General features: G+C 53.3%; 1 protein-coding gene across 3 annotated transcripts in view; it reads left to right on the forward strand.

Annotated features, from left to right (window-relative positions):
* BNIP3 (BCL2 interacting protein 3) overlaps positions 1-10,448 on the forward strand; it is a 234,144-nt gene extending 223,696 nt beyond the window's left edge. For 2 of the 3 annotated variants that reach the window (XM_062635169.1, XM_062635167.1), the window contains exons 2-7: positions 2,377-2,420; positions 5,322-5,499; positions 6,625-6,709; positions 8,918-9,024; positions 9,127-9,276; positions 9,578-10,448. In XM_062635169.1, coding sequence (XP_062491153.1) covers positions 2,384-2,420; positions 5,322-5,499; positions 6,625-6,709; positions 8,918-9,024; positions 9,127-9,276; positions 9,578-9,629 — 609 coding nt within the window. In that variant the 5' untranslated portion in view covers positions 2,377-2,383 and the 3' untranslated portion in view covers positions 9,630-10,448. Of the gene's footprint in view, positions 1-2,376; positions 2,421-5,106; positions 5,195-5,321; positions 5,500-6,624; positions 6,710-8,917; positions 9,025-9,126; positions 9,277-9,577 lie in introns of those variants that run through there. The other variant, XM_062635170.1, reaches the window with a different exon arrangement.
* Positions 10,449-12,152: the final 1,704 nt, after the last annotated feature.

Here is a 12,152-nt window from a genome sequence, read left to right on the forward strand (position 1 = left end):
CCCAGCACCCTTCGCTGTGGCACTTAGGGTAAGGGAGCACTGCCAGGTATCGGTATGAGCAAAGTCCCTGCTTTAGAAGATTTGGCCCCAAACTGCACCTCCTCATTGCAGACCATTGCTGGAGTCCCTGAACAGCCCGTCTGGGTTAGCAGCAGCAGGTTAACGTTGCTCCGGGTTCCCTCTTACACGTCTGCCTTTGCTTCTCCCAGCACAGAAGGGCAACTGAATGACCTAAGGACCTGTAGGCAGCTTCAAACACTGGAAACCAGCTTGATATGCCCACCACAGTGGGCCTGAAACGACAATATTTTGTCTTTCTTACCTTCCCACACAGCTGCCTTATCATGAAGTGCATCCTGCAGAGGGGAAAATGTGGGTCACTCCTCTCTGCTTCCCTGGACTTCATCAGGAAACCCTAACAGAGCTTGGTGTCTTCCCAGATTCCTCTTATATCCTGGTGCTGCCAGGAACCCAGAACAGAGGAAATCAGTTTGGAAACAACGTTCCCCTTGTGCTGCTGAAGCAGGCAGCAGCCCATAGTGAATACACACAGGGTATGCTCAGGGATTGCACAGCACCAGAACACAAAATACTTGCAGGGGTTTTGTGCTACCGGGAGACACGGTCACGGCACAGTTCTGCCCTGGGGAGTTCGGTGGAGCTACTGCCGGGTCCCAGAGTGGAGCAACTTGCTCTTCAGGCCTGTGGATTGGGGGTGTCCAGTGCTGCAAATCTCCATGTCGATGACTGGGGGTTTTGTGGGAAAGACCGAAGAGGTGATGGCATCAGCAGGTCACAGCCCCTCCTGAGCCCGTCCACCCGCAGGAGTGTCAATGCAGCGCTGAGCTTTCTGTTCCTGAGCACCCGAGGAGGAGACCACCCCATCCCTGGGGTGCTGGACGCGCCCGTCCTGCTTTGGGGGGCCCTGGGTGTCCGCGCGTAGCGGGACCGCTGGACAGCAGAGGGCAGCAGAGAGCCGCGGGACGAGCACCAAAGCGGGGCAGGCTCCGCTTCCGGAGCCGCGGCTGTGCGCAGCCCCCGGGCCCCGCACATGGGGACAGACATGGAGCTAGGAACGTGTCGGTGGATGGGAAACTGAACATGAGCGGCTTCAGTGTGCGCAGAAACCAACCGTGTCCTGGGCTGCATCAAAAGGAGCGTGACCAGCAGGGCGAAGGAGGTGATCCTGCCCCTCTGCTCTGCTCTTGTGAGACCTCACCTGGAGCATTGTGTGCAGTTCTGGTGTCCTCAACATAAAAAGGACATGGAACTGTTGGAACAAGTCCAGAGGAGGCCACGAGGATGATCAGGGGCTGGAGCACCTCCTGTATGAAGACAGGCTGAGGAAGTTGGGGCTGTTCAGCCTGGAGAAGAGACGGCTGCGTGGAGACCTCAGAGCAGCTTCCAGTGTCTGAAGGGGGCCTATAGGGATGCTGGGGAGGGACTCTTCATTAGGGACTGCAGTGACAGGACAAGGGGTAACGGGTTTAAACCGGGGAAGTTCAAGTTGGATCTAAGGAACTTGTTCCCTGTGAGGGTGCTGAGGCGCTGGCACAGGGTGCCCAGAGAAGCTGTGGCTGCCCCATCCCTGGCAGTGTTCAAGGCCAGGTTGGACACAGGGGCTTGGAGCAAGCTGCTCTAGTGGAAGGGGTCCCTGCCCGTGGCAGGGGTTGGAGCTGGAGGAGCTTTGAGGTCCCTTCAACCCAAACCAGGCCGGGATTCAATGATACATGATGTTACTTGGGCTCCATGACTGTGTGCTATAAGAAGCTCTCCTACAGCAATGAACACAGGCTCAGTCTGGACAAAGCACCTGCCTGCTCTCCCTGAGTAAACAACCCTTTACGTGGCCCCTGCCCGAGTAAGCTGCAATTGTAATGACTTGGGTTCATGAACTCCCTCAGTCCGGCGGTGCGTGCTTGCAGAGCGCGGCACGAGCCTTCCCTGCGCGGTGCCCCGTGTGAGACCCGGGCCGGGGCCGGGGCCGGGGCCGAGCACCACAGCAGGGGCACAGGGCCCGCTTCTCCGCTCCCCAGGCCCCGCACGCAGGCTCGGGCAGCGCGGGGCCGCTCACGGGGCGGGTGTGGGGTCACGGCGGGAACGAGCTCTGCGGTCACCGCCTGCTCTGCCCGGCCCGGCCCGGCCCTACCGGACCCAGCCCCGATCCCGATCCCGATCCCCATCCCCATCCATCCCCACCCCGATCCCCATCCCCGTCCCCGTCCCGCGGCTCCGCCCGGGCTGCGGCCCAGGGGCAGCGGCGGAGGCCCCGCCCCGCCCCGCCGCGCTGGCCAATGGCAGCGGCGGGGCGCCGGTGACGTCAAGGCGCCGTGGGCAGAGCGGCGGGCGCAGCGCTCAGTGCGCGTCCTGCTGTGGCCGCGCCATGTCGCGGCTGAGCCCGCAGGAGGAGAACCTGCAGGGTAAGGGCCGGGGCCGGGGCCGGCGGGGGGGAGCCGGGCCTGGGGCCGCCGGCGCTGAGGCCGCCGGCGCTGAGGTGGGCGGTGGGGCCTGCCCGAGGCACGGGCGGTGCCGCTGCCTGCGTGGGCCTGGGGACGGGCGGCCCCGGTCCCCGCCCGCCGCTGTGCGCGGGGAGGCCGCAGTGTAGCGGCCGGCGGCAGCGGAGGGGCTCGGCGGCGGGTCCCGGCGGACCCGGCCCGGTACAGCGCGCGGAGGGAGCTCGGGTTTCAGCGCTGCGGTGTCTCGGTTGTGCGCTGCTGGAGCGCGCCTGGATGCACATCGCTGCCGGCGAGGTCCGTGCGCTGTGGTGAGTGTCACCCCCTCCGCGCCGAGACAAACCGTCCGTGTCCCTGTGGGATGTGCCTTCGAGGGGACAGCGGGGTCAGCGGCACTCACCTGAGTGAAGAGAGAGCCTGGAGCAGGTTTAGCTGTCAGGGGAAGGATCTGAGCCAGCTGTGTTCAAGGTTGAGATGAGCTCTTAGGCAGAAGCTCTTCCCTGTGAGGGTGCTGAGGCGCTGGCACAGGGTGCCCAGAGAAGCTGTGGCTGCCCCATCCCTGGCAGTGTTCAAGGCCAGGTTGGACACAGGGGCTTGGAGCAAGCTGCTCTAGTGGAAGGGGTCCCTGCCCGTGGCAGGGGTTGGAGCTGGAGGAGCTTTGAGGTCCCTTCCAACACAAACCAGGCTGGGCTTCGATGGAACCGTGTGATTTACGCAGGTGGCTTCAGCAGTTTGAGGAGACATTCTTGGCTTTTGGTGGAATTTTGCCTTTTTGTTTGCAGCTTTGAAAGCTGTATTTTAAGAAATGAAGTGGTCCAGAGCTGATCGAGTACTTTAAAGCTGACTTGGTACTTTAGTGCTAATCTGGCCTCCCACATGTGTCCGGGGCTGGAATATCATAAGATTGCTCCTTTCAGAACCCTTCCCCACCGCTCAGTCTGTTCAGTTTGCACTGCCACGTTACATGTGCTTTATCTGTTTGTATTTCCAACTCCATAAAGATATGGGCTCTTTTATCTGTAACTGATAATAAACCAGCACAGTCCTGTGTGCCAGCACAGCCTCACTCTCTGAAGCATCTGAAAGAAAGGAAAGGACATGGGTAAAGCACATCCACATGGCAGGGGGTTGGAACTGGATGATCTTCAAGGTCCCTCGAACCCAAACCACTCCGTGATTGCATGATACAGTGCGATCCCGGTTACAGTTAACCTCCCCCGTGCTTTGTTGGGTGCTCCCTGCGCTCTATCCCCCGCGGTTTCCATAGGTGGGGTTTGTTGTGTGGAGCAGTTGTGTTGATGCCCGTTGAAACCCGAGCGTGCCTCGGATGTCACAGGATGTCACACACGTCTTTACGGGAGAAAATAGCTTCTGGCCACACACGGAGGCAGTTGAGAGCCGTCCCCCAGCACTGAGTGCTCTGCCCTCATAAGCAGAGGGTAGAAGCTGAGGTGGGACGTGCTGAGGAGTGGGGAAGAGGTGGAGTGGGAGCACGCTGGTACTCACAGCGTAGCCGAAGCTCCGGGTGGACGCTGCCTTCAGTTAAACTGCAGTGGTTGTGCTCATTCCTTGGAAACAGCTTTCGCTTTCATAAGTTTGGGGGGAAAGGGCAGGAAAGAGTTTGTGTGGGTATAAACACATACCCAGGCACATACCACACAGTCACAGGGAGGGGAAAACACAAACCAAACCAACCAAACCAGCAAAGCAGTCATTCAGTAACAGAGGCTATCCACCCTTCAGAGCTGGGTGACCAGCACGTTTCCATCCAAGGGACTTTGGGGTCACCTGGCTTTTTAATAACACCAGTATCTCTCCTCTAACACAGATGGAGCAGCTGGGCATTTTGCTGTTTTCATTTCATTTATGAATCACAGAATAGTGGATCTTCAGGCTCTTCACAGAAGGAGCATCATCATTTGGCGTTTGTTTCACACTAGGGCTCTGCACTGGCGTCTCCTCTGTGCATACCTTAAAAACTGCTCTGTTATTGCTCCTGCTGTTGTCTTTGTAGACCTCCCAGGCTCTGCCCCAGCCTCTCTTCCTTAGAAACACCGTGATCTGTCTCTCCCTTTCCCTGCTCATGCCTCACACATGCTTTCTGCTGCGCTCACCTGAAAGCAGGACTTTCACCTGCCCTCCCTCCTGTACTCACTGCTGTATTGCCTGGAAACTGTTCTGGGATGGGCACAATACCTCTGTCTGCTGCTGTTTACACACACAAACATGTTCCAGAGGTGACTTGCACCGTCATCTGTGTAATTCAGAGATTAGGTGAGCCTTGAGCTGCTGTATAACTGAGGCAACAGCCGCAGGTCCTGCGGTGCCTTGGGTGCTGCCAGCCCAGGAGGGAGTTGTTGTTCAGCACGCAGCATGTGACCGCCTGTCTGTGGTAAATATACTATGAGGAGCAAACACATGATCTGGTCGTTGCCACATATCCTCTGTTGCTTAACAGTGACACTGAAAATGCTTTCTGCAAAAGCTAAACAAAGCAGGGCTGCTGGGGCCTCAGATACGCTCAGTAAACGGACAGATAAGCTCTGGGCAGAAAGTCCTTGAGATTTTGTTTGGCTGCCACCTTTGGTGAACAATAAGAATTAAACGTATCTCCAACCAGAGGCTCCTCAGCAGCAGCAGGACACCGGGTGTGCTCACCAGCTCTTCAGCCCTGTGGGGGTTTCGAGCGCGCTGATAAAACCCCTGTGCCCTTTGGCATTCCAGCATGTTCATTAGCAGAGGTGTCAGCATTAGTACTTGTGCAGGCTGTGCTGCAGCAGCGCGCTGGGGAGGCTCAGCAGCACAGTTTACATGTCTCCTATACATAAGGACTTGTTTGATTGTTCTGTTTTCAACTGTGCCAAACAGGTTCCTGGGTGGAACTGCACTTCAGCAGCAACGGCAATGGGAGCAGTGTCAGTGCGGGGAGCCAGGAGCAAGTGCCAGCCTCTATTTCCATTCACAACGGTGACATGGAGAAAATACTCCTTGATGCTCAACACGAATCTGGAAGAAGCAGTTCAAGAGAAAGCTCGCACTGTGACAGGTAACCAAAGTGCTCTGTTGTAAGCAAAGCGAAGGTCGCTACTACACAGAGCCATTTTTATGCACAAGAGGTAGACAGAGAAATGCTTACATACACTGTGTACTTCCATGTGCACATGCATATACACAAGTGCAAAGGGGGAGAAGTAGGAAAACTTTGCACTGAAAAGATTGGTATTTAAGTACTAGAGCGGCGCTTGTGTTAGAGCTTGTCCTGAAACCAGAGGGAAGTTACAGGGGAGAGGACTCAGACTTCTCACAGTTCACAAAGATGCCCCCTTGGGGTATTGCTGCTGGACACCTTTATGGGGGTACAGCTGAGCAATGGGTGTACTGCTAATGTACAAGCAGCAGCCGTGTCCAGTAAATTAAATACTCAGAGCAGTTGGAGGCTGCTGTGCTAAAGGGTCACGCCTTGTGCAGGCAGTGTCAGAGCTGTCCTTAAGAGCACAGAGTGCTGCTCACACTGCTGCCCGGAGCAGGACTGTAAGAGCAAGGGTAAAGAGCAGCTTGTGTTTTGTAATGAGGTACATCAGCTAATAGTTCCTATGTACTTGCTGAGGAGTTGTAACCTAGATACAGTTTACAATATAGATACAAAACATGAGTACAACACAACAAACCAGCTTACATCTGGTGCAAGACATCAGTCAGTGTTACAAATTCATGTATTGGATTTTGGTGGCTGGGAAGTCTTCACCCTAAAGTTGGTTTAAATAAAAGAAGGGAGGGGAGGGAGCTACAGCTCTCAGAATAGACAGTGGGATGCACAACTCCCTACTCTTACCTGGACAGCTGAATTCAAACCAAACCCAATTTGCTTTGTCACTTGCTGTCTGTTGTTATTAGTAAGTAACCCAAGTCAAATCCTCCAGCCTTTGGGCATCTCTGCTCTGCTGAGAACAGCTCTGTGCAGAAGCTTCCTGGCAGAGTGCTAGAGAATCAGAGATGAATTGCATACTGTGGCTGGATTATATCCCCTGCTGATTGATTAGTCTCTCAGGTTCTGGTCAGGGCTCTGTAGCTCTTTGGGTGCAGTTGAGCTCCATTGATGAGCTTGCAGTGCATACCATAAACTGTCATCAAAAATTAATGATTTTTCTCCCTTGTGCTTCCCTTTCTGAAGCCCTCCTCGTTCCCAGACACCTCAGGACAGTCACAGAGCTTTGGAAATAGAGAGTCACAGCAGTGGAGAAAAGAACAGCTTTCAGGTAAAAACCTCATCCTGCTCTGGGAGACAGGATTCCTTACTCTTGTTTGAAACGCAGCATTAGGCAAGAAGAGTTGAAGCTGCTAATGCAGAGTTTAAATAATGTTGTAACTTAGAGTAATCTTTGCAGAATCAGGCCTTGTGTGTTTGTATCTGACTTCCATGGGTTATGTTTTTATCTGTAACTGGGATTTTCCAGAAGGATTTAAGTGCTCTCATCTATAGTGGAGCAGAGGTTACTCTGCTCTGCTCACTGGGTGGGTTGTGATGTGACTCCAACAGATGGGAGACAACTGAGATTTGCATTGAGATGTGTAGGAAACGCATCACTAGGGTAGATGCAGGCATTGTTCTATAGTGACCATCAGAGCTTCAGAAGCTTCCTCTTTCCCCTCTGTTCCTTCTAATTTCATTTACATGCTTGCAAAGAAAAGCAGTAAATATCTTTGAGAGGAGTAGGGAAAGAGGATGCTGTATGTTAACCCTGGTTTAGCAATCCATAACTTATTGTATGATGACAGCCTAAAATCCTACATTTTCACTGTTATTTATCGGCTCTAATAGGACAAAACTCACAAAACATTTTGGGGAGTGAAGTATTAAAAGTGAGCAAATGTCTCTGCTCTTCCAAAGACCTGCAGTACTATCTTATGTAAGTCTCTTCCTGCACTGTTATGTACAGAGATGGTATTTTCTTGTTAAACTGAAGTATATTCCATGCCTGTGACTGATTCCCACAGGGTTACCAGTCAGCAACTGGGAATCAGGATTGTATTTCACTTGGAGGCTCTGCATGGAAAGAAATAGCCGCGTGTGATAACCTTGCAAATGTTACCAGCACTGAGGGCCTTGTGCTCCAGTGGGCAGTGCTGTCAGGACCCTCACATCCGAGTTTAAACAAGCAAAGACTTCTTCCCTCACCTCTGTTTTTCCGTTGCTCGAGTCGTCTGTAGATGAGTGGACACTGTGTGTTGTCATCTTGAGCTCTCTGTGATGGCCTTGGTGCTCTGTGTTAGTTTATGGGTTATCTTTTCCTGCCCAGTTGTTTTCAAAACAAGTTCACTGTCAGTGTTTAGCCTTGTGGGGCTCCAGCTCCATGGAGGGTCACAGTTGCATCAGTAGCACATACACGTGATCGGTTCTCAAAGTGACACAAACTGCTTGGTCCTGTTGCCTCTTCCTTGATGTGAAAGTCCCCATCACCTCCCCACCTCCTCCAGGGATCGAGCTGAAGGAATTACAGCCTTGAGGTTAGCAAAGCACAGGACTGGAAAACAGTAATTTTGTGCTTCCAGAAACCCCTTCATGTGTCTCATGATCATTACCTAGACTTTGAGGACCAATAGGGGAAAGCTCAAAACCCCTCAGAGCTGCAGTTGGCTGCACTGTCCCATTTCCATCTCCAGGGGGTCTGAGTGCAGACACAGCTATTCACATGCTGCGGTCAGACACTATTTTTACCTCAAGCCTTGGCTCCATTGAATGCCCATGTATTAAACAAGAAGCTGTGTTCTTACTCAGTGTTTATGCTGTGATTCACTTGAAAACAAAGTCCCTGCTGTTTGAGGGGGTTCTGCAGAGGGACCCGGGCTCACCTCGCTGCTGCGTGCTCCGCGCTGGCCCCATACTGGGACTGGTTTCACTTGAGCCTGATCCAGGGCTGTCAGATCAGTGACATCCATCCAGTTCTGCATGCAGGCACTAAGCTGCTCGTGCCAAGTGCCAGTCAGATGTGTGCGCTGAGGGCACTTTCAGGTCCTGCATGGAAGGATTAAATGCAGGGCTCTGACGTTTTATTTCCAGGCAGTCTTTGCTAAGCAGATAAGGCTATGGGATATTTTCCATTCACATCCTTAAACACTGGCCCTGTTCAAGGCCAGGCTGGATGGGGCTTGGAGCAAGCTGCTCTAGTGGAAGGTGTCCCTGCCCGTGGCAGGGGTTGGGACTGGAGGACCTTTAATGTCCTTTCCAAACCAAACCATTCCCTTGTTCTCTGATCCTGCTCTAAAGAAAGATCTCCCTCGTCTCCCCTGTGGATCTGAACACTTCCATAGAAGTGATAGAGTCCCCAGTGGGCAGAGATGGGAGAAGTGAGCTCCAGAGCCAGTGTGGCATGTGGCCGTAGAGGCAGAACAAGACCTTGGTTTTGCAGTAACAGCGTCCCACCTTTCACAGTTCTGAGTTGTTTGACAGTGGTTCTTTGTTCTAGTCTGAAGAAGATTTCCTTGAAAGGAGAAGGGAAGTGGAAAGGCTCCTGAAGAAGAATGCGGATTGGATTTGGGATTGGTCCAGCAGGCCAGAGAACATCCCCCCAAAGTGAGTGCTCTGTGCCCCTGGGTCAGCTTAGATGCAGCTTTTCCTTCCACTGGTCTAGACACACATCCCTTAATGCTGTCACTGTTTCCTTCCTCTAACCAGGGAGTTCCTTTTCAAGCACCCCAGGCGCACGGCCACCCTGAGCATGAGGAACACCAGTGTGATGAAGAAAGGGGGGATATTCTCAGCAGAATTCCTGAAGGTTTTCCTCCCATCTCTGCTGCTTTCCCACTTGCTCGCCATTGGCCTGGGGTCAGTGCTACATTATATTTTGACCTGTTTTTTCCCAAGGCCCAGTTCTGACCCCTGATTCCCTCTGTCTAAAGATGAGGAATAAACGCTTCTCCATAGAATAAGCCAGGGGTGGGCACAGAGTCACCGGTGACTGGAAACAGCGTCCTGGAGCAGTCGCTTGATTTGCCCACTTGATTATGGCCGCTGCTCCTGCTGGGAATGGCAGGACTCCTATCCTGATGGAAGAAGAGTGCTCCTCACGTGCTGCATGTGCCTCTTGCAGCACAGCACTCACTGACCATGTGCTCTCCCTCCTCAGGGTGTACATCGGGCGGCGCCTGACGACCACAGCTTCCAGCAGCGCGTTTTAGAGGCACCTCAGGCCTGGTTTCGGAGCAGAGCCTGGGAATACAGGAGGGAAAGGCAGGAATGTGGAGCGAGCCGTGACTCCATGACCCACGTACACCCATCCTGCTGTGCTCCCAGTTTAGTAAGGGGAACAGGGACACCGGCGCCGGCCTCTCCTGCAGCCATTCCCAGAGCATGTTCCGATGCGTTCACATCCGTTGTATTGCTTTGTAGTGAAGTATCCTTGCAAATCAGAACAACTCCATGTTTAAAGCCAGCCCTGCTCCCGTGTAGCCGTAGTGATTGAGTGTTCATCCCGTGGCTGCTTTTGTGCTTTGTAGATGTGAGTATTGGTCACTGCTGCTGCCATCACAACGCTAAGGGGTGAGCCCCGCACGGTGCGTGGCCTCTCGTGTCACAGGGGCGTGGGGAAGCTTGAGCCTCACTCAAGGCAGATTGTGGTGGGCTCTTTCACTCTGGGGTATGAGCAGTGGGGGGACACTGTCAGCTGGGAGCACTGCACCTCAGAGTAAAGCTCCACAACAGCCTGAGTTACAATGTGGACTCCGGTGCCTATAGTAAGTAGCTGCTTTGCAAAGGCATTGATCTAACTCGCCAACTGCTTGAAGTTCTTCTGTTGTATCTGCTCACAGGCCATCGCTTCGCAGCCTTTTCATCTGTAAAATACTGAATTAGCAGCTGATACTGCCCCAGCCTTGTATAGCTTGCTCATTGTTTTTACTGATGGAATGCCTCCCAGTGATTTTACCTTATTTAATGAGAAGATGAATGTTTGCCAAATACCATGTTTTATATATTTAAATAAAAAGGTTCCTTGTGGACTCGGGTCTGGCATTCCTTTTTCTCTGGTGATTGTTGGAGGTGGCTCATGGGGCTCTTTGCAGACAAGAGTCTCTCACTGGTTACTGCTGGGACTGACAACTAAGAAGTTTCTTTGGAAAACAGCTTCACTGCTCCTTCTTGAACGTGGCTGAGTTGGGTGCAGAAGTCACTCGGTGAACTGAAACTCACTGAACTCACAGCTGTGTGCTCTACTCCAGGCATCAGTTCACAATCATTTTGCTTTCTACTCTGATTTTTGTCCTTATTCAGAACTGACTCCTTCTGTGCTGCACCATGAGTCCACATCCTACTGCTGTGGGTGCTACATGCAGGGGGAGTGAATCTTTTCTCATGGGAGTTTAATTGTGCACCTTTTACAGCAGGGGCAGGATCTGTTTGGGGTTTCTTTACTCTTTGGTGCAATGAAATGGGCTTATAGAATTATCTTCATTCCTGAAGGATAGCTCCCACATGTGAAGTCATCAAATCCCAGCCCGGTTTGTGTTGGAAGGGACCTCAAAGCTCCTCCAGCTCCAACCCCTGCCACGGGCAGGGACCCCTTCCACTAGAGCAGCTTGCTCCAAGCCCTGTGTCCAACCTGGCCTTGAACACTGCCAGGGATGGGGCAGCCACAGCTTCTCTGGGCACCCTGTGCCAGCGCCTCAGCACCCTCCCAGGGAAGAGCTTCTGCCTAAGAGCTCATCTCAGTCTCCCCTCGGGCAGGTTAAAGCCATTCCCCTTGGCCTGTCCCTACAGGCCCTTGTCCAAAGCCACTCTCCAGGTTTAGGTATGGACTTGGACACACTTCAATCTGACTACAGCTGGAGCTGAACCTCAGTTTCACCAAAATGCCATTGAAAATGTTGGTATCAGAATTACAATTCTGTCAACTGCTCCCCCCCCTTGAACTCAGATCGGTGGGGTTTTTATACCACTGCATCCAAATGAACATAAAAGATTATGAATACTGCTACAAGCCCAACAATGTACCCCAGAGCTCACCCCTGTCCCTGGGGTTACAGCAGGTGGAGGGCTGGGCTCTGCTTCACTGGTCCAAGGGCCTCACTGTTGTCCTGTGTGTGGGGTCCTTGTGTCCACTGCCAGAGGGGCTGCGCTGGACGGTCCCTGCGCTCTCAGTCCATCACTGGTGTTTAAACAGAAACCACCACAGACATTGTTAAAGGCATCTCAGACTCCCACCGAGGGAATACTCACTGTGACGCTTCTGCTGTGACCGGAGGAAGCACCTCGGTTCCTTCTCTGTTCTTGCTCCTCTCAAACAGCAGCAGAGACCAGGGCAGGACTGAGCACCCAGACAGACCCTGGTGAGCATCCCACCGGCAGCTGGGACCGAGTGCTGAAAGTAGAAGTGGAGCAGAAGCCAAGTCTCCACCAGGTTTACAGACACCCCCCCCCAGATACCCAACTCATGAATCCATGTGGCACTATGGATTCATCACCAACAAACCACCAGTGTCCCCGTCACTTCAGCACCAGCCCAGGCCTGGCCTTACCTCACCCTCGGGAACAGCCACAGGGTGATGGATCCTCCCCTCTTACTCCATGTATCCAAGTGCCAGAATCCCCCCATCACCCCACGAGACCATCCCTCTCCTGAGAGTCACCACTGAGGGCACTGCACATGTGAGCAGTCCAATGCTCCTGAACCAGCCTTGAGCTCAAGGGCTGTTTGGGGCAAATAC

Source organism: Pezoporus occidentalis, unplaced genomic scaffold (assembly GCF_034315485.1).
Source record: "Pezoporus occidentalis ecotype Australia unplaced genomic scaffold, CSIRO_AGI_Poc_V1 ctg45, whole genome shotgun sequence".
Classification (NCBI taxonomy): domain Eukaryota; kingdom Metazoa; phylum Chordata; class Aves; order Psittaciformes; family Psittacidae; genus Pezoporus; species Pezoporus occidentalis.